Source organism: Prunus avium, chromosome 3, assembly GCF_965620075.1.
Source record: "Prunus avium chromosome 3, drPruAviu1.hap1.1, whole genome shotgun sequence".
Taxonomy (NCBI): Eukaryota; Viridiplantae; Streptophyta; class Magnoliopsida; order Rosales; family Rosaceae; genus Prunus; species Prunus avium.
Genome location: NC_142286.1, coordinates 34,469,046 through 34,490,052, shown reverse-complemented (window position 1 = coordinate 34,490,052; position 21,007 = coordinate 34,469,046). Strand labels below are relative to the sequence as shown.

Below are 21,007 nucleotides of genomic sequence, written 5' to 3'. Positions count from 1 at the left end.
CACAAGCCAATACATGAAAAGGCCCACATTAAAGCGTTGCTCTATTCACACACCCGAAAAGCCCAATTACTCTTCTGATTCGAATTCTGTTAAATACCTTCAATTATCTCCATCACGATTCATTATTCCAGATATATGCCGTACTAGAATCTAATCACCAACTCAGAGAATTTATAACTCACTTCACTGTGGAGGATATGGATGTCCGAAAATTAAGGATGTGTGAAAACGTTACCAAAATTTCTAAAGCTTGCGGAAAGAAAATCATTGAGCAGGATACATTAATAATTGGTGCACAATCAAATCAATGGTTTCAAAAATATCTTCGACATGAAAAGTCAAAAAGGTTCTGAACATCAGAGAATTACCCACCGATTCATCTTTGGGCGTATATGGGTGGTGTAAGAAAAGATGCTTAGGCACGCTCCTCTATAAGCTGGTTTATGCCCCTCTTTTCTTGCTCCCCCATCAATGGAATCCAAGACCAAATAAAAAATATAAAGGAGAGAAAAAAGACCCAAAAGCAAAATAAAGCTTGCACTGTGTAGACAAAAGAAGCTTTTTTATCCACTTCTCCCAGCTAATGATCCATTCTACATACTTTCCTACGTACCCTTTCACACATATTCCCCCTTACTCTTTCTTCTCCCCATTCATATTGAATATTTCTCCCTTCCTGCTCATCATCTACAAACAAACTCAGCTCAGAGAGAGAGAGAGAGAGAATGGCAAGACTAGGAGGGTTTTTGGTGTGCCTCTTGATCGTGGCAATGGACATCGTAGGTGGGATTCTGGGCATCGAAGCAGAGCTTGAACAAAACAAGGTCAAGCACTTGAGGCGATGGATTTTCGAGTGCAGAGAACCAAGCCATGCAGCTTTCAAGCTGGGATTAGCTGCAGCAGGACTTTTGGTTGCAGCCCATGTTGTTGCTAACTTGATTGGTGGATGCAATTGCATTTGCTCTCAAGAAGAGCTCCAAAAGGCTCCTCTTAATAAGCAACTCTCTGTGGCTTGCCTCATCTTCACCTGGTATGTATATATATATATGCTCTCTCTCTCTCTCTCACACACACACACTCTATCTCAAATTACATGATGAGATTATTGGTTAATTAAGATTAATTGTTAATTCCGTTTGATGATCAGGGTCATTTTTGGTGTTGGATTGGCCACGCTGGTGATTGGGACTTGGTCAAACCACAAGAAAAGAGCTTCATGTGGCTTCACACACCATCATTCTCTGTTAATTGGAGGGGGCTCGTGTTTTGTTCATGGCCTGTTTTGTGTAGCATATTACATATCTGCCACTGCATCCACTGACTAATACCCAGTTCAGTATCAATCATTCAGTCCCTTAATAATATGTTTCCTTTTGCCAAATTACTTTACTAATCCATCCTTTTCATGCTTACACACCATGCCTCCTGACTGTGAAATGACAATGCTACCCTTTACCACTCACTTAGTGCCATGTGAGACAATTTTAGTGCTAATCTCTCTTTACTCCTCAATTAATTTAATATAAAAGGAATGGATTATATTCAATAATGCTGCTCATCTCAAGATCATATTGTTAGGTGCTTTTTTCCTTTTCTTTTATTTTCCAAAGGCCATGGATTTATATAGAAGATGGAGCAAAAGACCCACTAGTGTAGTGGTTTGGAGCAATTGCTCCTCTGAACAAAGGTCTTTGGTTCGAGTCTTAGCACCCGTGTAGTGTGTATGAGTTTAGTATACTGTCGCCCCTTTAAATAGGAAAAATCTTAAAATAAAGAAAGAAAGATGGGACATGGAACTTTTTGGATGCTTTACCCTTTGAGAGCACGAATTGTTGTAACGGTGAATGCATAAAGTGTTTCTAGCATAAAAGTGTTTTTAGTAAAAGCATTTTTAGCAAAAATGCTTAAGAATAGAAAATTCACATCAAACTGAGTGTTTATAGACTTGCTTTCGGCCTTTCAGATTCGATCAATTTAGAAGGCCTGTAATTAAGAATCTAGTCAATTACAACAAAACCAGTGATCTTGGTCACTTGTGTTCATGATATATAGGAATAGGATATTCAATCGAAGAGATTAAACGATCTTTGGTGACCCCAATTGAAGTTCCAATACCATCGCCATGTTGAAAGATAGGCTGAGTAGTCCACGCCATATTGAGTGACAGTTTTACAACTGATTTTGGAATGCTGCTAGTTTTTTTTGGGCACTCTCCTCATTCATTTTGTTCCATGCATAGCAGATCAAATCGTTTATGTAGCCTTGTGCTTCTTCCTCAGATATGCCTTTTTCTTCCATGTAGCACTCAACCGTTCGACTAGTGCTGCAGGTGCGTACAAAATACTCAAATTTTTATATGATAGGTTGTTTATACCCAATTAGATCGACCAATACAGAGGTCACACGTGGATTGAAAAGCACCATCGGTACGGGAGTGTTTGGCACCCCTTACTGCTGAGCGCAACACAAGACCCCTTACCAGGAATTTACCTGCTGGGACACATGGAACCACCACAGGTAATATCAACAATCCCACATCGAAGTTTTACACAACATGCACATCTCCCAAGATTTATAAAACTGGGCACAAGTCCCAAAAAGGAGGTAATTGAGACTTTCGCCAATTCAACCATTACTCTGTCCAGATTACTATACACTCCGTACTTATTCTCTTCGTACTTATTCTTACTTAAGCATTGGAGAGCCTTCAGACGGTACCAAACCGATGCCCAAGGGTTTACTAGGCATGTTCTATCTTGCAGATCGATCGCTCTATCGAAGTCCAGAAGGTGCCGAAGGCAAAGACATCACTAAGTTGGGCCCAAAAGTACCGAACCATTTTTGAGCATCAACATAGGTTATTTTTTAAAGACATTTAAGTCTATTCAAGTGGGTATTTGGCCTATATTTGAAAGTTTTTATAAAAACTCACATTTATGAAAATATGAAGTAAATTTTGACTTTTTTATTAATAAAAAATTAATTATTATTGGTGAGTAATGTTTCTTTTTTCTTTTTTAGAATTCTTTTTTAGTTACAATGAATTTACGGATACTCCCCTAAATTTAACGGAAACTTCAACGGAGTTAGACATTGTTTGTATTAAATAAAAAGGTTAATGATAATTTAATACCATGTGATTGCACTCATAAGGCATGTTAATCCCAATCCTCTCGATTTTTGCGATTAGATAGCCCGATCTTTTCAATTTGTTACAATGTGGTTTTGGCAGTAGGGTTTCGATTAGATCTCCCTGTTAGTTGCTTACATGGCACTATGGGTCCCACATTTTCGCTTGTTTATTTTAAATTGATTAAAATATGAATAAAACATTATAAATAAAAAATTTGGATTGAACCCCTTAATCTCATGAATTGTAATATGAACTCGCAGGCTTTTTTTATCTCAGCTCACCATATTACATTACAGTAGAGAAACCCAAGTATAAATAGGTCCAATACATCTGGGAAAGGAGGCCAAGACCCGAGCATGTTCTGCTCATGAGTTTGCATATTCTCATGTCACAAGCCAAGACATGAATTAAAGCGTGGCACTACTAGCACACCCGGAAAGCCCAATTACTCTACTGATTCGAATTACGTTAAATACCTTCAATCATCTCTATCATGATTCATCATTCCACATATTGCCTTACTTATTTCTTCATTTGATTAGTTCCCTTAGAATTAACAGCTTCAAGTCATTTGAATCTAATCACCAACTCAGAGAATTTATAACTCACTTCACTGTGGAGGATATGGATGTCCTAAAATTAAGGATGTGTGAAAACGTTACCAAAGTTTCTGAAGCTTGCAGAAAGAAAATGATTTACACATTGGTAGTGAGCAGGATACAAAAATATCTTCCACATGAAAAGTCAAAAAGGTTCTGAAGATCAGAGAATACCCACCGATTCATCTTTGGGCATATATGGGTGGTGTAAGAAAAGATGGTTAGGCACGCTCCTCTATGAGCTGGTTTATGCCCTTCTTTTCTTGCTTCCCCATCGAAGGAATCCAAGACCAAATAAAAAATATAAAGGAGAGATAAAAGACCCAAAAGCAAAATAAAGCTTGCACTGTGTAGACAAAAGAAGCTTTTTTACCCACTTCTCCCAGCTAATGATCCATTCTACGTACTTTCCTACGTACCCTTTCACACATATTCGTCCCCCTTATTCTTTCTTCTCCCCATTCATATTTCATATTTCTCCCTTCCTGCTCATCATCCACAAAGAAACTCAGCTCAGCTCAGCTCAGAGAGAGAGAGAGAGAGAGAGAGAGAGAGAGAGAGAGAGAGAGAGAGAGAGAAAATGGTAAGACTAGGAGGGTTTTTGGTGTGCCTCTTGATCGTGGCAATGGACATCGTAGGTGGGATTCTGGGCATCGAAGCAGAGCTTGAACAAAACAAGGTATATTAATTTCTTTCTGACAATGATTCTCTTTGTTAATGGAATGTTTATGTTCATGGCTTTTGGGAATATAATTCAAACTATTCAGGTCAAGCACTTGAGGCTATGGATTTTCGAGTGCAGAGAACCAAGCCATGCAGCTTTCAAGCTAGGATTAGCCGCAGCAGGACTTTTGGTTGCAGCCCATGTTGTTGCTAACTTGCTTGGTGGATGCAGTTGCATTTGTTCTCAAGAAGAGCTCCAAAAGGCACCTCCTAATAAGCAACTCTCTGTGGCTTGCCTCGTCTTCACCTGGTATGTATATATATATATGCTCTCTCTCTCTCTCTCTCTCTCTCTCTCTCTCTCTCTCTCTCTCTCTCTCAAATTACATGATTAGATTATTGGTTAATTAAGATTAATTGTTAAATTCATTTGATGATCAGGATCATTTTTGGGGTTGGATTGGCCATGCTGGTGATTGGGACTTGGTCAAACCACAAGTCAAGAGCTTCATGTGGCTTCACACACCATCATTTTCTGTCAATTGGAGGGATCTTGTGTTTTGTTCATGGCCTGTTTTGTGTAGCATATTACATATCTGCCACTGCATCCACTGACTAAAACCCAGTTCAGTATCAATCATTCAGTCCATTCTTATATATTTGTTTCCTTTTGCCAAATTACTTTACTAATCCATCCTTCCATGCTTACACCATGCCTCCTGACTGTGAAATGACAATGCTACCCTTTACCACTCACTTAGTGCCATGTAAGACAATTTTAGTGCTAATCTCTCCTTACTCCTCAAGTAATTTAATATAAAAGGAATGGATTATATTCAATAATGCTGCTTATCTCAAGATCATATTGTTAGGTGCCTTTTTCTTTTTCTTTTATTTTCCAAAGGCCATGGATTAATATAGAAGATGGAGCAAAAGACTCAATAGCGTAGTGGTTCGGAGCAATTGCTCCTCCCAGAAAAGGTCATGGGTTGAGTCCTAGCATCCGTGTAGTGTGTGTGAGTTTAATATACTATTGCCCCTCTCAATAGAAAAGATCATAAAAAAAAAAAGAAAAAAAAAAAGAAAGAAAGATGGGACATGGAACTTTATGGGTGCTTTACCCTTTTTTTTTTTTTTTGATGAAAAAATGGTGGCAAGTGTGCAACCACTCCGAGCCGGGGAGGGGTTAAGGTTAAAGCTCTCCCCCTGGGGTTCTTTTAAAGCTCAAATTGTTGTAAAGGTGAATGCATAAAGTGTTTCTAGTTAAAGTACTTCTAGCATAAAAGTGTTTTCAGTAAAAGCAGTTTTAGCAAAAACACTTGAGAACAGAAAATTCACATCAAACTGAGTGTTTACAGAATTGTTTTCAGCCTTTCCGCTTGTTGGATCAATTTAGGAGGCCTGTAATTAAGAATCTAGTCAATTACAATAAAACCAGTGATCTTGGTCACTTGTGTTCATGATATATAGGAATAGGATTTGCAATCAGAGAAATTAAACGATCTTTGGTGACCCCAATTGAAGTTCCAATACCATCGCCATGTTGAAAGATAGAGTGAGCAGTCCGCGCCATATTGAGTGACATTTTTACAATTGATTTTGGTATCCCGCTAGTTTTTGCACTCTCCTCATTCATTTTCTTCCATGAATAGCATATCAAATCGTTTATGTAGTGCTGTGCTTCTTCCTCAGATGTGCCTTTTTCTTCCATGTAACACTCTACGGCTTTAGCCACATCACCTCTCTCACTTTCAGCCTTTATAATTTGTGCAAAAAACAGAATAATTAGAACTCAACTATATCAAGTTTGCTAATAAGTTAATTAAGTTTATATATATACATTACATACAGAAGATACTAAGATACGAGTTGATCTAGCATCAATCACGCATGGACTCGTGATGCAATGTCAACCATTCGCGTGAGTGATGCTAGCATTTTTCTTGTTCGTTAGTTAAGTCATATGTTACCTTGGAAGTGCCCAAATCATCGCTAAGTCGAGTCATGAGGGATGACCAATATACAATTTGAGAGCCATGCTTAAAGGACTCAAGTGAAGTTTTTGTGAGGTGGCATCCTAATCCTTGCAACAAATAAGCATGGAGAAGAGCACCAGGGCCACCCACTGAAGTCCATGCGTTGTCCAAGTACTCTTGTAAAGTTGGTGTGTATCCTCTGTAAAACCACCGTGCCTCTACCAAATATGATTTACAAAGATTTACCCACTGCCAACAGACACCCAAAAAACAAAACATAAAAAAGGAGAATAAAATTAAAGAAAAGAAGACGCGTTTACTGTTAGTACGATACGCAGAATGGACACTGACATGGCAAATTTAACTTTATGTGTTTGTAACTATTCTAGGATTCCTTTATGCATGATATATATATATATATCAGTACCCTTTTATTGAGGAATACCTTTTAGGATTTCCTAAATTTTTTTTTTAAATGATTCAAACCATTTATTTTTTAAAGTCTACATTCATAGATCATCTTTGCAAAAAATTGGACAAATTAGAAAATTATTTCGATATCCAATTGTGTCCTACAAAATCAATGAACACAGTGCTTCAAAAAAGTACTAACATTTCAATAATTCAATTGAGTGGTCAAATAATATCGGATTCAAGTGATTTTTTTTAGGGATGATTTTTGAATGAGTATCTACAAAATAGACAGTTTGGATTAGTGAAATATAATATGAAATGGGCTCTACAAAAGTATCTCTCAAATAAGCTTATATGAGGGATCCTCAACTAAAGCTATATATATATATAAGAAGAGATGTGGATATACATTTCACCGTAATTACCTCTTTCTTAATATAAGGGAGGACGTCCAAACCATTATTTTTAAAAACGTTATCAGCTAATTCGTTGCCAAATTTGAGCATGGCAGCATAAACTGGCTTCATGTACTCGGGAAGCTCCTCCTTCGCTTCCATATTCCATCTGTGTAAAAACAACAACAAAAAGAAAAAAATGAGGAAGGAAAAAGAAAGGTGGAAAACTTGAAATGATTATTTGACTGAAAATTTAATCTAGGTAGGTAAGCTCCAAAAATCGGAAAAATGAATTAGGATTAGACTAAGTCAAGAGTTCAATTATTTTCCATTATAACAAAGAAAAATAAGTAATAGCTTAGGTAGCATGTCTCGATTACCTACTAGTGAAGATGATTACGTCGTAATTAATTATGTAACTTTGTATAGGTTAAAGAAAGGATTATGTGAAGACAATTGATGATCTAGCTTAGCTACAAGAAAACAAAAGAAAGACTGTGTGTGTGTGCCCGCCTCGCAAGCAAAATCCATACAAAAAAACAGGCCATTATTTCTATGATCTATGAATTTGACTGGTATCACATGCATCCCGTGCAGCAATGGCAGGCCATTATTTCTATGATCTATGAATTATTCAGTCATTAAAAAAAAACATATAATCCAAGGGAAAAAAAAACATCTCAATTACATCTTACCGACATACTGCCTGTGTAAAGTGCTCAAGCTCATCCAGAAATCCATAGACATCATACATGTCATCAATTATTGTTAATATGCAAACAAACTTGGTGAGGCCAATCCTGCATTCTGATAATCGGGGCTCATAATTGATCCCCATTGCCCACAAGTAGTTCTCCATCAATCTATCCCTTGAGAAACTTGCCTTGTTTTTGAAATCCAAGTCTCTCCACCACCTGCATCATGCGTTTTGGGGACAATAATCAAATCTGATTAAACACATTCAGTCTAGTTTTTGTCAATGATGCAGTTTGATTAAAATAATAAACATATATGTCTTGCCTTGATAGCTCCTTTATTTCCATTTGATATACTGATTGGATAAGATTATAATCCAACTTGGCCAATTCAAGCAAAGCCAGGTTCTTAGAATTGTCTCTTTCGTAGATATCGATGAAGTTCCGGGCTTCTATTCTTGGCATCCTCCAACGCAGGGGGGTTTCTAGTGATTGCTCTACTAATTGCTTCAATAAATTATCGTCTTCCAAAGTTACCATTAATTGTCTCAAGTTTCTGGTACTAAAACTCTTGGCTTCTTCCAAAACATGATCTTCTTCTTCCCCAGGCATCCCAAGGTGTGAGGCTTCATACAAACTCAAAAGTCCCTCCACGTCCTTGCTTAAGCTGTCTTTGAAGCTTCCGTCTCTACTTCTAAACTTGTTAAACACATCTGTTCATTTGTCACCATCATCCACAAGTAAAGTAAGAATTGAAATATAGGAAAAACAGATGGTTCGGATAATTGAAGTAAAGAGATGCCATAGTATGTGAAATTTATACCTGGGCTAATAGAGATGCCATGTTCTCTTAGTATCCGGAATTGCAAGGCAACTGTGTGAAGATCATCTGTGGTACCGTGAGTGCTCGAAGAAACGAGACTAAGTAGAGCTGCATCGGTCTCTTGCTCAAAATGGTAGGCCACTCCCAACCGCTGCATAGAGTCGATAAGCTTTAAAACGGAACAAGTGCTAGCAGAGCTGCCTTTGTTACTGGTGGATGCAGCCAGCAACGTTTTAGCAACGTTCTGCTTTAGACTCTCCAATCGCGTGGCATGTAATTCATACTGCATTGGATGAATATTAATATAAAAAAAATGATCATGATGTGTATGCATGACACAGGTGAGGCATAACCTAATTCAAAAGTATATGATTAATATAGTTAATGAAATGTATTCGTGTACGTACGGTGTAGTGAGTGGTGAAGGAGTCTATGAGTTTGTGATCCCAAATGGTAGGATGGTATTGAGCTAATCGCCGTTGAGGCGCAGGAGGATTACTTATCTCCATTGATGATGGTGATGATGATGAGTTTCTTGAGATGATGAAGGAGGGATATTGTTTTCCCCTGGTTCTATGCTGTAGAGCTGTTGGAATATGGATTAATCTTTGATAACTTGTGACAAAGGAGGAAGAGACCAAGGGCAAGGAGTGAGAGAGGGAGTAGAACATAATATGTTTCACGGTTGTGTATTTAAGATTGGATACAATATAGCGGTGACTACGAGCTTATATATATATACAATCCCGCTTACCTAAAAACCGACATCTAAGATATTTTAACTGAGCACTACTATTGAAGCACGTTGAGATGAGCATCAATTAACAAACGCATGTGTTTTTTTTTTTTGTTTTGTTTGAAAACCAAGGTATCCCCGCGCGATTTCGGGGACTAACCCTCGAGGTACTGTCGGGCGCAAAGCGGGGACCTCTCCCAACAAAGTCTGCTCTATTCGCAAGCGTCTGGGATCGAACCTAGGACCTCTTGTTTAAAGGATTCAAGCCCCTTCCACTTGGACCAACTCCTGTTGGTACAAACGCATGTGTTTTGCATTGCAGGTATTTTGCACGTTTTATTCCAATTAGAGTACAATAATTAATTGAAACCTTGAAAGTCTACAAGACTACCATGGGCTCTAGCCTAGGTAGTCTTTAAAAAATATTAAAAAAATTATATGTATTTTAATTTGATTTCACTGTATAAAAAATTAGTAGTCCCCTGAATGTAGTCTAATAACTCATTGTCCACTCAACTTATAGGCTTATAATTATCTTATATTTAATTTGTTTGCTCAATTAAGAGTATCTCCAATGGAGATGTCAAATAATATGTATCCAAATTGGATTTGATGACTGATAACTTTAGTTAATGGAACTATGAATTAGCGTGGTTTATATGATTTATTTTTTGTTATTCGCTAGAGAGGGGGAGTATTATAATGGGTTGTCTCAAGATTGTCTCCTACATGAATCGAACCCGGGCGCACTTTGGGGGGGGAGGGGGAGAGTTTGGCCCACTTTTCCACGTAGTGTCACCCCATCTGCATGGTTTATATGATTTAATATATACTTTTATTTCTTAAAAACCTATAGAAATTGTAAGTACAAAAAAATTTGAGCATTAGATTTTAAGCTAATAACTTTAACTAACCCATATGTTAAAAAATTCCTTGTTCCGAGGTCTTTCTTGATGGCAGTCGGTGTTTGTCACGATTCATACAATTTAGATGTTGCTTTGATTTTTTGGGAGGACTATAACTTTATTTATTTTTTATTTCTCCATGCGCAGAAATACAAATTCATTAACATTTATCTGATGATGCACGTTTTGCAGAAGGTCAGTCTAGGAAGGAAGCACGTACCAAAAGACGATAAAACAACTATGCACTGGTTCATTGGTATCTATGAATTTAGGAATCTCTACAATTTCTTCATTAGGGTATCAAACAAACAAGGGAACTCTTGTTGGCTCAATACGCAATGTCTCCCGCATGTTTTTTCTGTACGAAGGAGGAGTATTATTGAAGTTTCAATAACAGCTCTTTCAAACAATACTGAAAGTACGGACATATAATTGTGGGTTGCCGACTTTTCAAGAATATAGACTCCCTCCCAAGAACCAGAAAGGCAAGCTAAATTCTGCCTGGGGGAGAGCTTGGCCGGCTCCATAAGTAAACTGTGGCAGAATTGCCAGTTATTATTACTGCCGCGTAGATAGGGCAGGACAGGCGGAAGGAAAACAATCATGAGGCTAAACAGCTTCTTTATAGAAGTGAGGCAAAACTGGCACAAAAGAAAACTGCCTAATTCTAAATTCAAACATCCTGCATATACATCAGCGGCACAACACAACTATTTCGAAAGTGCATCACTATGAACCCGTTGGCCCAGATACGACAGAGGAGGACGCTGTGGAAAGTTTCATATCAATGCAGATGCAGAAGGGACTAGTAGCCAGCACATTTGAAATCATGGACTTTATGCAAATTCTTACCTAGATGTTCAAGCTCTAATTAACCTATATGTTATGCACAATGTTTTGAAAGGTAGATGCAAGGCGTCTTTGGTCTCGTAAGGTGAGGCGTAAGCCTTTTGAGACATGAATTATTTTTATAAGAATATTGATTAATAATACAATATAATTAAACTGAACCATTAATTTCCATTGAAGCTTAATAATCAATCAAATATAATTAAATATAAGTAATAATTATAATTAGTCAATCTTAAAACTCAATTGGTCATACAATTGAGAGGGAGGCTGGTTCCTAAATTGATACGAAGGTTAGAGCTGAATAGATATGCGGCTGAGAAGAATGAATTTGGGGTTTAGGTCTGTTTGATTGTATTGGGTAGGAGTGAGAAATTGATTTGTCATGCCAAATAATAATTTTTGGAAAAAAAAACGAAAGAAGAAAAAAAAACAACACCCAAAACACACAGCTTCATTAAAACCCAAAGGTAACCCAAATTCCTCGCGCAGCTCACGTCTCACATGGCAGAGCGCATGCCTTCCTACGCCTCGTCGTCGATGCACGCGCTAAGTGTGCAAACAGCTAAACAAGGGAATGCTTGAGGCGATTTGCTCCCGTCTTGCTCTAACGTGCACTTCGAGGGGCGCCTATGCATGCCTTTGAAAACACTGGTTACGCATACCAAGCACATAATGGTCATTCAACTTAAACATCATGGCCAGCTTCCCTATTTGACACACGAGATAAGTGGGAGGATTTTTCCCTATCCTATCCAAGTTAAAAAGACCCCTTACTATATGCTGGTTCTATCATGTTAACCATTAACTCTACTCGCTCTTAAGAACGTGTATAATAATTAAAGACCACATTTGAAAGGAATCACAATTCCTTAAAGAAAGCTTAGTTAGTTAAATTACCAGTCCCTACTCTGATTCTTCAGACAAGAGAAAGGAATCTATTTCAAGACCCTCAAGAATATCAATCAGGTATAAGATTTAGAAAAGCATCACAATTCCATAAAAAAAACTCGTATCATGTGCCTCTTGTAATCAAACATCGAATTAGTAGTGAGTACATGAACTATTGGAACTGCAAGCCAGTTTTACAGAGACAAGTTCTCCCCATGGTTTCCTGTCATTTGGTACCATAGCATCCACATGCAGGGCATGGGCTACAATTCCATTGTAGAGCAACCTTAGGGAGGGGACTTTTATCTGTAGAAAGAAGGATGCCCCCATGGGTTCTTAACAGATGACCTCGTACCAACTCTCAGTTGTCTCTGGTTTAGTCGGTAGGATTAGGCCAAGGCGACCATATAGGGAAGCTGAGCCGAGTATGTAGTATAGGGTTTAGACTTTTATCTGTGGAAAGAAGGATGCCTCTTATAATTCCACATCTAAGAATGGGGTTAGAGTGCCAAGTGAAATATTTGGCTCCCTCCTTTTTAGTGGGACAAATTCTTCACCTGAGTTCATATGAACTTGATAAATTCTAGTGGGTCAAATTATCTCTCATTTCCTACCCTGAATCTTCAGACTACAGATACTTAGAAGTTAAAACCCTATAAAGATCTCTACCACCAATAAAACAAATTGTTACCCCTGATTCTTCAGATAGATAGAACCTTATAAAGATCTCCACCACACCACCAATAAAACAAAATGTTACCACGCAACAAAGGAAATCTTGTAACATCATATTTTCCAATCAACAAGACTATTTATCAAACCCTATCTAGTCTCAAAATAAATTGCAAAAGACAGAGCTAAAATACCATAAAGAAATTACTTGAATTATACGGAAATAATCTCCATGTAACATATGGTATACCTTAGGCTAATAGCAAAACAATATTCTTTATCAAAATTTGAGAACCCAATGGATAAAACAAAACAACTTCCATCTGAAGAAAATACCACTAAGTTTTCAACTCAAATATTAACAAAAAGTCCAGAAAAACCATGAATTACCTTCAAAGTAACCTCTAATCCTCCGAAGACTTCATTGAATCCAATACAAATTTAGCCTGTTCCTGCATCAAAGCAAGCTTCTTGACAGACAACTCCATTTCAATAAGCTGCAAGGCCCTCCACTTCCCCTCCAACTCTTTAGCCTTTGATTTCCCAATCAAAGGCATTTTCTGAATCATAAGGGTAGTTAAATCTGACCTCGGTGTGGAATTGTCCAACCCCAAAGAACCACTCAGGCATGGGTATTTAGACCAAAAGTCAACTGGGTCAGCCTTGATTCCACCATTAGCTACATTCAGCTCCTCTTTCTTCTCAGCTACATCTGAAACGGGTGCTACATCTGAAACAGGTAAGGCCAAGACTGTAGCTTTGTCAACCTTATTGCTCTTCCTTGGCTTCCTCTTGCTGTCCTTTGCATTATCATCGACCCCATTAGCCTCAACATCCCAAACCTTCTTCGATAGATCAAAGGACTTGACTTCATGGGGCTTGGAAAACACCGGATCCTCGCCATTCTCGCCCTTCTTCTGGTACTTCATCTTCAACCTCCTGATCTTATCGCTCAACTGCAGCTTGCTTACATCGACCTGCAATTTTTTCTTGATAAACTCATGGAATGCGCCCATAGTCGAATTTGTTACGGGGCCATTTTTGACTTGGTACTCTATCATGCCCTTCAAGATCGCAATTTCATCATCTTCGCTCCAAAGCCGTCCCTTTTTTCCATCATCGTCATCGCCACTGTTCACGACCTTCTTCTTCTTAGAGTCCTTCGGGTTGGGCTCGGTCTCCGCCCGGCGCTTTGACACGGAATTGGACGACGATGGAGCATTCTTCTTGTTGGGCTCGGTCTCCAGGCGCTTTGACCCGGAATTGGATGCCGGCGCGGGCTTCGCCGGAGCATTCTTCTTGTTGGGCTTGACGGGGTCGTTCATGGGCTTCGAAACAATAGGCTTGATGGTGAAGTCGGAAGCTGATGGTGATTGGCTGTTTTTTTCGGACTCCGTTTCCGACCCGGATCCGGAATCGTCTTCGGAGGCAGATGGCCATTGGGGATTTGAATTTGAAACCGCAGATGAAGAAGTTAATAGGGGCTTCTTAGAAGAGGGCTTCTCTTTCTTTTCCTCATTGTCCTCTTCGTCTTCGTCTTCCTCGTCGGCGTCTTCTTCTCCTTCTTCTTCATCACCGTCATGGTTATCATCTCCCGATTTTGCTTTGCCGTCTTCAGCTTCAACGGCGTCGTCTTCTTCCTCTAGTTCTTCTTCGTCGACAGTTTCGTCATCGGAGTCTTCCACCACAGGTGGGTCATCTAGAAGCTTCTTCGGAGCCATCGGAGAGAGAGAAGGTCTTGAATTGAAGCTTTTAATTTGTAAGCTATCGAGGAGTTCAGTGTGTAACTACAACGACAGTAGAGGGTTTATATAGAGTTCGTAGTAGGGTTTTGACCAGGGACTTTGTGACGTGTTGCGTTATTATTGGGCCAAGAACTGTGACCAGATCCCTTGGGCAACTTTCCCGTTTCTTTCCCACGTTGATTAACGGTAATGTCCTCGCGTTTATTTATTTATTTATTTATACGTAATGTCGTTTAATATATATATATATTTTTATATTCCTGTTTTTCAGGAATTGATTGATTGATTTTTAAAAGATGGGAGCATAATTTTGTTAAAATAAAATAAAAAGAATAAATGGAGAAGGATAAAACAATGTTTTTTGGTATATAGGACAAGAACAAGTCCCTAAAGACCAAAAAAGGAAACATATAGCAAACAATTAAAAAAAAATCATTTTGATCTAATTTTAATTGTTGTCCGATATCCGTTTAATCTCAAAATATTTAGGTGTGTGACCATTACATTGTCATGAATACATGTGTTATAAATATGGGTGAAAAGAAACAGCAATGGTTTTACTGTTGTTTTGGATTTCACAAGTCTTTGTGTATATTTTGAAAATCCCATTTGCCTTTGGATCGATGGAGCCAGTGCTAGACACACAAAAAATTTCGAAAGAGAATTCTGTTGCTGGATAGAACTGACATTTTTGGTCATCATGCCACCTGAAAAATGTGCAGACGACAATGAAAATAGTGAGGGAAAGGTACATTGGTGGAAAACCAAACAAATAGCATTATGCCAGACATTGCCATTGAGCTTCGAGTTTGAACATGATAAAAGATTTACTATAGCTACTTCCACAAACATTGTCTTATAAATCCCAATAAGATTTGAAGGCCAATTTCATTCTGCACACATGTTTTCAGCACTATCGCCTTACTAGACTCAAAAGTAACCTTTGATTTCCTTGAAAACACAACCAAAGAATAAGTAATAGGTGATTGAAATTCTTCCGTTCGTTTCGGATTACCAAACCGGAGAGGAAAACAATACGCTTCCAAGCCAGAACTCCCATATACCTATTCTAAATGAAAAGCTAGGCCCCATCATCTGAACTGAAACCATCCTCCACTCGCCGTTCTGCAATTGCTGGAAACAGTCGCTGACGCATATCTGTAGCCGGCTGGCGGTTTTCTGAAGCTGCCTCTATGGGGGTCTCTTTCTTGGCAGTCTTTGCTGACCTTGTTGCTGAATTTCGAACCTCTGTACATACTTTGTTTAGAATTACCAAGAAATCTCGTACAATCACAAACAAACGAATGCCTTCCTCCTTCCCTGCATTCCCGTGGAAGTAATCCGCTGTGCTCTTCACAAGAGCAGTTATCCTCCTTTCTTCTTCCAACAGCCATGTTATGTCAGATTCTGCACGCTCCACAAAACTGGCTAGTGTACGTTGGAACTCACTGTCTTCGTCCAGATTCTTCATCTCAACATTTATAAAATCTCGCGTTTTTATTAGCGATTGGCCAAGAACTCCTACTGTTGACGTTAGGCCATCAGCATCTACAAGAGCTGCCTTCCTCACATCTTGAAGTTCATCGCTTAAACCGGAGACAACTTGAAGACCAAGGCTACAATAATGCTCTTCTGATTCCTCATTGACATCCTCAACTAAATCCTCTGCACTCACGTTGGACATGCTCCGGCTTGCTCTGGCTGTGCGGACAGCTCTTCGGCCCTCAGAACGGATGATCTCTTGAACAACAAAGTGCAAGAGAGTGGTTTTGCCATCAGTGCCTTTTACATCAGCCAGTTTTAAGAGTGTATCAAGCCTAAATGCCTGCGCACGACCACGGTAGGTACCATCATTCATGCGGTTTCCAGTTTTCAGAACTGCTTCTAAAAGTTTTAGGAACAGCCTGCTCTTTCTGAGTTTGTTGCAAGCAACCTGACATTTAAGATGAGGAATGGTCAGATAATACAGAAATACTGAAGGTTGCTGTCTTATTAAACATTAAAGGACATGACTGACAAATATCTAAAGAAAGCTTGCAACATATGATTGGATATGAATATGCATTCATGGATCTAGTGTCTCACCTCTAAAGTTACAAAGGACTCTTTGGTGGTAGTGACTTCTTCTTGGAGGGAACACATGAACACCAGTGACTCTATGCGCTTAAAAGCAAATGGTATGTCAACCATGGCTTTGAGGAACCGCTCTGCAGGGCCAAGTTGAGCAATATCGCCGGTGTATAACCTGAGCTTCAGTTCTTCTTCAGCAGTCGGCGCCATCTTCAACAAGGTCTGGAGAAGCTCCAAAGGAAGCTCATTACCTAATCCAATCAATAAAGGTAAGTCAGTGATGCCTTTTAAACCTGACAATCTCAATGGTTAAAAAGTTAAGAACTATATTAGTGATAAGAAATAACACATTGACCAGCCCATCATCCAGGACAAATGATTAAAACAGGGTATTTCTTATTTTGACTTGATTAAAACATCGTATTTCTAGTTTTTATTCTGTGTAACATGATAGTCAAGTTTTGTACATGGTGTTGATTTATTCATCCTCTTTTTCTAAACGTATTTTAGTACTTAAACCAAAATGAAGAAAAACATAACATGGAACTTCATATTGGCAAACAATCATGTAAAGTTTTTCACCACGAGAAATGTCTTTTAGTAGAGAGAGAGAGAGAGAGAGAGAGAGAGAGAGAGAGAGAGATTCACCTTCTCGGAGGGCATCGGAAACTTCTTCCGTGGACACATTCAATGCTCGTAGAAGAATTGATAGATTTTGTGCTTTCTTTCTGTCAATAAGTTGAATATACTGGATTGCAGGTTCTATGGATGATGCTTCCTTCCTGCGATCATTTTTGGCTTTATCCACAGCGTTATAACCAAATAGAGACTCTATCTGCTCCTCATTGAATCTGTACAGAAGTGGGAAGTTAAATTGGAGTATTTAAAGTTAGTTTATTTATTGAAAATTAGATTCATCATGAGAGTTACAGCCTTACTGAAATGATCCTGCACTGATCTCATGCCAGACCATTGATTGATCAGAATTGGCAACAACCTTATCCCAGAAGAATGGCTTTAACTTGGCTTTTTGAGATCCAGACTCACCATCAACATCACCATCAACACTGTTTCCTTTGCGATGTGGTCCTAAAGGTGGACGATGGATCTTACCAGGCAATGGCTTTGGTGGAGGTGCAACTTTTGGAGGCGGTGGGGCACAAGGACGAGGAGGAGGTGGTGGTGGTGGTCCAGGAGGTGGAGGAGCTGGTCTTCCAGGGGGAGGTTTTAGGGGAGGCAATGGCCCTCCTGCTGTGCCTTCTGATGTACTTGCCTCACCCGGAGAAGGTTCATTTTCAGTTTTCGCGGGCATATTGTTTACAAAATCTCCGCTAGTGCTGAACTCTTTGTTATTGGAATTTTCTAAACCAGTAGACTTCTGTGAAGAGCCTGTGGCATTACAAATATAGTGAAACGCCTTAGAATGTGAAGATAGTCATCAGTCAATAAACGAAAAATCTAAGAATTGCATACCAGCAGACAATGTGAGAAGAGGCCTGTCATCATTTTGTCCATTTCTTGGACCAACTTTTCTGCTTCTCCTTTTCTTAAGACAACAAAAACAGAGAAGCGCAAGAATGATAAGTGTAACTACTGCAGTTCCAGCAATAGCAACTAGTTTGATCAGACTGCTATTATCCTTTGCAGGCGGCTTTTCAGTTTTTGATTCCTTTGATGGTGGACTTCTCTTTTTCGGTGAGGGATTCTTCGGTGGTTGATTTTTCTTTTTCGGTGAGGGATCCTTTAATGGTGGATTTTTCTTTTTGGACGAGGGATCCTTTGGTGGTGGATTTGGACTAGCACGAAAAGTAGTATGGATATGTTTAGAAGGAGAAGGTGAAGGTGCTTGTTGTCCAGGCAACTTAGCTGCAGGGGCTGGAGCTAGAAGTGGAGAAGGGCTTGGAGCTAGAACCGGAGCAGTCTCTGGAGCTAGATCAGGAGCAGGCCCTGGAGCTAGATCAGGAGCAGGCCCTGGAGCTAGGTCAGGAGCAGGAGTCAGTTCCATTGGCCTATGTGAATCACCGGCCAAATATCTCCTAGGAGCATGAGGCCAACTTAAAAGCCACTCTAAGTAGTCGATGAACCAGTTCTTGGAGCTAGCCTTTTTGCCAGAAGCACGAAACAGAAGCCCTTTCTTTCTTAAGCAATCAAGAAGTGTTTGTTTCACATGAGGAGGAAGAACTAAAATTGCATTATGTATGTTGCTTTTTGTTAAGAACATTGTTTCAGAGTCACTGGTCGCCTCCTGTGGGATATACAAGTTAAAGTTTTCAACAACATCTTTGCCATCTATCAGTTCTTTCCTGCAATGTACCCATGCCTGCTCTGCCTGCAGTCAGAATATCTTGTCAAATATTGGTGATGATCCTCTTATATAAGAATGATACATGTTTGCATGTAGCTTGAGTATAAATAACACAATCTTGCTTTCAAGTGCCAGAAACTTGTACATTGATCTCCCCGTGTATCAAAAAACCTATATAATTGTGTCACCTAAATAGATTCTTAGCTTTGTTGTAACAGGAACCTGCTAGTGTTACATGTTAGGCAAGATCGCAGACCGACTGACTTTAATTTCTCTTCTCATTAGCAACCAAAGGTTAGTTCTTGCTTGATTTCAAGAGAATACACACTACTACAAATTTCCTAATAGACTACACTGCATAGGCATCGGAAAAATTGAAAAACGATGCCATTATGGTATGAGGCATCCGACGAAAAAAACATAAACAATCATGTACATTGCAGAGACAAAAAAAAGCTTAGATTTAAAATAAAATAAAATTATTGATACAAGTTTTAATCAATTTCTAATTAAAGGTAAAACAGTTTGGCCGATTTTCTGCATTATAGTGACCAAGAAATTTCAAGAAACTAGAATTTCCACAAGGCTATGCCTACCATCCCAATTGCAAAATGGAAAAATGGCAAAATGGTTTCAACCTTGAAGGTCAGAACATAGCTAATAATCATGAAAGAGGAAAAAACCAGCAGAGAAAAATTAGAAGGAAATTCAACATACCATGTCTTCGTCTATCTCCTGCGAAACCCAACCATCTCCATTGCCTATAAATGTTTCCCTTGACCTCCTCACCCCCTCGGAGGCCCTTATCACCAATGCACAAAGCAGAATCATAAAAACAACCGCATAACTGCCTCTTCTCATTTCCATCCCATCCATATATTTTCCTTCTCATTTCATCGAACTTGATACAAAATCCTGCAATTTCCCTCAAACCAAACAGAAACGTTTCGAAAGCACCAGCCTTTCTAGCTTCCAACAACAATGGCCGCGCGCCCTTCTGCTCCTTGGTCTTGGAATGACGTGCACCAGATAATTAAAATCTTCAAATCTGGCAATAACCCAATTCAAATTTCTCAGCTTTAGGAAGAACCCACAAGTTCCCCAATGAATCTCAATCGTAAAGCTGAGATTTTTCAAGATTTGAACGTGGTGATATGACATGCAAGCAGCAAAACAAACAATGTATGCAGCAGAGAGTGGCTATTAAATTAGCCCCCAAGATTATACTTTCGTGTTTTGAACGTGGAGGAGATACATTAACCAATGCAACATTGTCTTCACGATCAGAAATCTAAGAAATTCATGGAAATGGAATCAAAACAGAAAGTCATGCAGAGCTCTAATCCAATCCAACCCAGAAGAAGGATTTAGCTAATTGGATATTTTGATAATATGTTTTTCTGTTTAGATTTTTTTTTCTTCGTCAGGATGTTTCTTTATTTTCGGGGGGTTTAAGAGGAGAGAGAAAGAAAATCCCGCGTAATATAGACGTGCGGAGAACAATGTGGGACAGCCATTGGTTGTCTTGGACTTATTTGGTCTTTTGCCTCTTGACCTCCTCTGTTTTTTTTTCGATATTTGCCTTCAACTAATTTTTGTTTTCTCATTTTCTTGTCGAATATTATTTATATGAGTCCAAAATTTATCATACTATCTATACCATTAAGAGCCTGCGGTGCCATTTGGGCTAGTTCTTTCCCACCTTATTATTATTTTTTTCTGTCAAAAAAAAAATTATAAAAAAAAAAAAAAAAAATATATATATATATACTATTAAGAGCAAGCAAGGACACATGACTTCAAAAGGGGTTGGGTTGACCCTTGAAACTCAAGAAGAGTAGAAGGGAGGAGGGAGGAAGGGGCTGCAATGAGAGAAAGTATTGTATAGTATTGGAGTATGATCACGTGGTATAACACGTCAATGTGTTATAATATAAGTGGACAATATGGTTAAGATTTTTTACTTTTAGAACAGAATCAATAAATATCAACTTATATTATACTATGCGGATGATTTATACCATGTAGCCATATTGCAATACTAAACTATAATTACTCGATGAGGAATAAAAAAAAAAATTTCACACCTACATGGTTAGCCCACACAGAAACAACAAACTAAACAATATGATGTAA

At 38.8% G+C, this 21,007-nt stretch overlaps 5 protein-coding genes across 5 annotated transcripts; 2 read left to right on the top strand and 3 right to left on the bottom strand.

The window, feature by feature from the left end:
• Window positions 1-367: 367 nt before the first annotated feature.
• Window positions 368-1,412, top strand: LOC110754451 (protein VASCULATURE COMPLEXITY AND CONNECTIVITY). The gene is made up of 2 exons (XM_021955517.2): window positions 368-1,030; window positions 1,148-1,412. Exons 1-2 carry the CDS (start codon window positions 726-728, stop codon window positions 1,323-1,325), a joined length of 483 nt encoding a protein of 160 aa, XP_021811209.1. The 5' UTR covers window positions 368-725; the 3' UTR covers window positions 1,326-1,412.
• Window positions 1,413-4,054: 2,642 nt separating this feature from the next.
• On the top strand, window positions 4,055-5,067 carry LOC110759374 (protein VASCULATURE COMPLEXITY AND CONNECTIVITY-like). The gene is made up of 3 exons (XM_021961433.2): window positions 4,055-4,411; window positions 4,500-4,705; window positions 4,837-5,067. Exons 1-3 carry the CDS (start codon window positions 4,313-4,315, stop codon window positions 5,012-5,014), a joined length of 483 nt encoding a protein of 160 aa, XP_021817125.1. The 5' UTR covers window positions 4,055-4,312; the 3' UTR covers window positions 5,015-5,067.
• Window positions 5,068-5,699: 632 nt separating this feature from the next.
• On the bottom strand, window positions 5,700-9,399 carry LOC110754464 (putative terpene synthase 9). The gene is given in 9 exon segments (XM_021955531.2): window positions 5,700-6,151; window positions 6,366-6,620; window positions 7,211-7,349; window positions 7,876-8,073; window positions 8,075-8,094; window positions 8,201-8,241; window positions 8,244-8,588; window positions 8,699-8,981; window positions 9,106-9,399. Coding segments are annotated over 9 exon segments (1,854 nt in total). The 5' UTR covers window positions 9,370-9,399; the 3' UTR covers window positions 5,700-5,842.
• A 3,543-nt stretch (window positions 9,400-12,942) lies between these two features.
• On the bottom strand, window positions 12,943-14,547 carry LOC110754455 (STOREKEEPER protein-like). The gene has a single exon (XM_088249737.1). It carries the CDS (start codon window positions 14,470-14,472, stop codon window positions 13,156-13,158), a length of 1,317 nt encoding a protein of 438 aa, XP_088105863.1. The 5' UTR covers window positions 14,473-14,547; the 3' UTR covers window positions 12,943-13,155.
• A 710-nt stretch (window positions 14,548-15,257) lies between these two features.
• FH3 (formin 3) lies at window positions 15,258-20,318 on the bottom strand. The gene is made up of 6 exons (XM_021955521.2): window positions 19,589-20,318; window positions 18,040-18,895; window positions 17,505-17,955; window positions 17,215-17,417; window positions 16,582-16,817; window positions 15,258-16,429 (listed from the first exon to the last, which is right to left on the bottom strand). The coding sequence occupies exons 1-6, from the start codon at window positions 19,745-19,747 to the stop codon at window positions 15,578-15,580; spliced, it is 2,757 nt and encodes a 918-aa protein (XP_021811213.2). The 5' UTR covers window positions 19,748-20,318; the 3' UTR covers window positions 15,258-15,577.
• Window positions 20,319-21,007: the final 689 nt, after the last annotated feature.

Coding starts and splice junctions, on each gene's coding strand:
- LOC110754451 (XM_021955517.2), top strand. CDS start 726: ATGGCAAGACTAGGAGGGTTTTTGGTGTGCCTCTTGATCGTGGCAATG. Junction 1,031..1,147: donor GCTTGCCTCATCTTCACCTG/GTATGTATATAT, acceptor TTTGATGATCAG/GGTCATTTTTGGTGTTGGAT.
- LOC110759374 (XM_021961433.2), top strand. CDS start 4,313: ATGGTAAGACTAGGAGGGTTTTTGGTGTGCCTCTTGATCGTGGCAATG. Junction 4,412..4,499: donor CAGAGCTTGAACAAAACAAG/GTATATTAATTT, acceptor CAAACTATTCAG/GTCAAGCACTTGAGGCTATG. Junction 4,706..4,836: donor GCTTGCCTCGTCTTCACCTG/GTATGTATATAT, acceptor TTTGATGATCAG/GATCATTTTTGGGGTTGGAT.
- LOC110754455 (XM_088249737.1), bottom strand. CDS start 14,472: ATGGCTCCGAAGAAGCTTCTAGATGACCCACCTGTGGTGGAAGACTCC.
- FH3 (XM_021955521.2), bottom strand. CDS start 19,747: ATGGATGGGATGGAAATGAGAAGAGGCAGTTATGCGGTTGTTTTTATG. Junction 17,956..18,039: donor TCTTCTCACATTGTCTGCTG/GTATGCAATTCT, acceptor GTAATGCCACAG/GCTCTTCACAGAAGTCTACT. Junction 17,418..17,504: donor ATCAGTGCAGGATCATTTCA/GTAAGGCTGTAA, acceptor ACTTCTGTACAG/ATTCAATGAGGAGCAGATAG.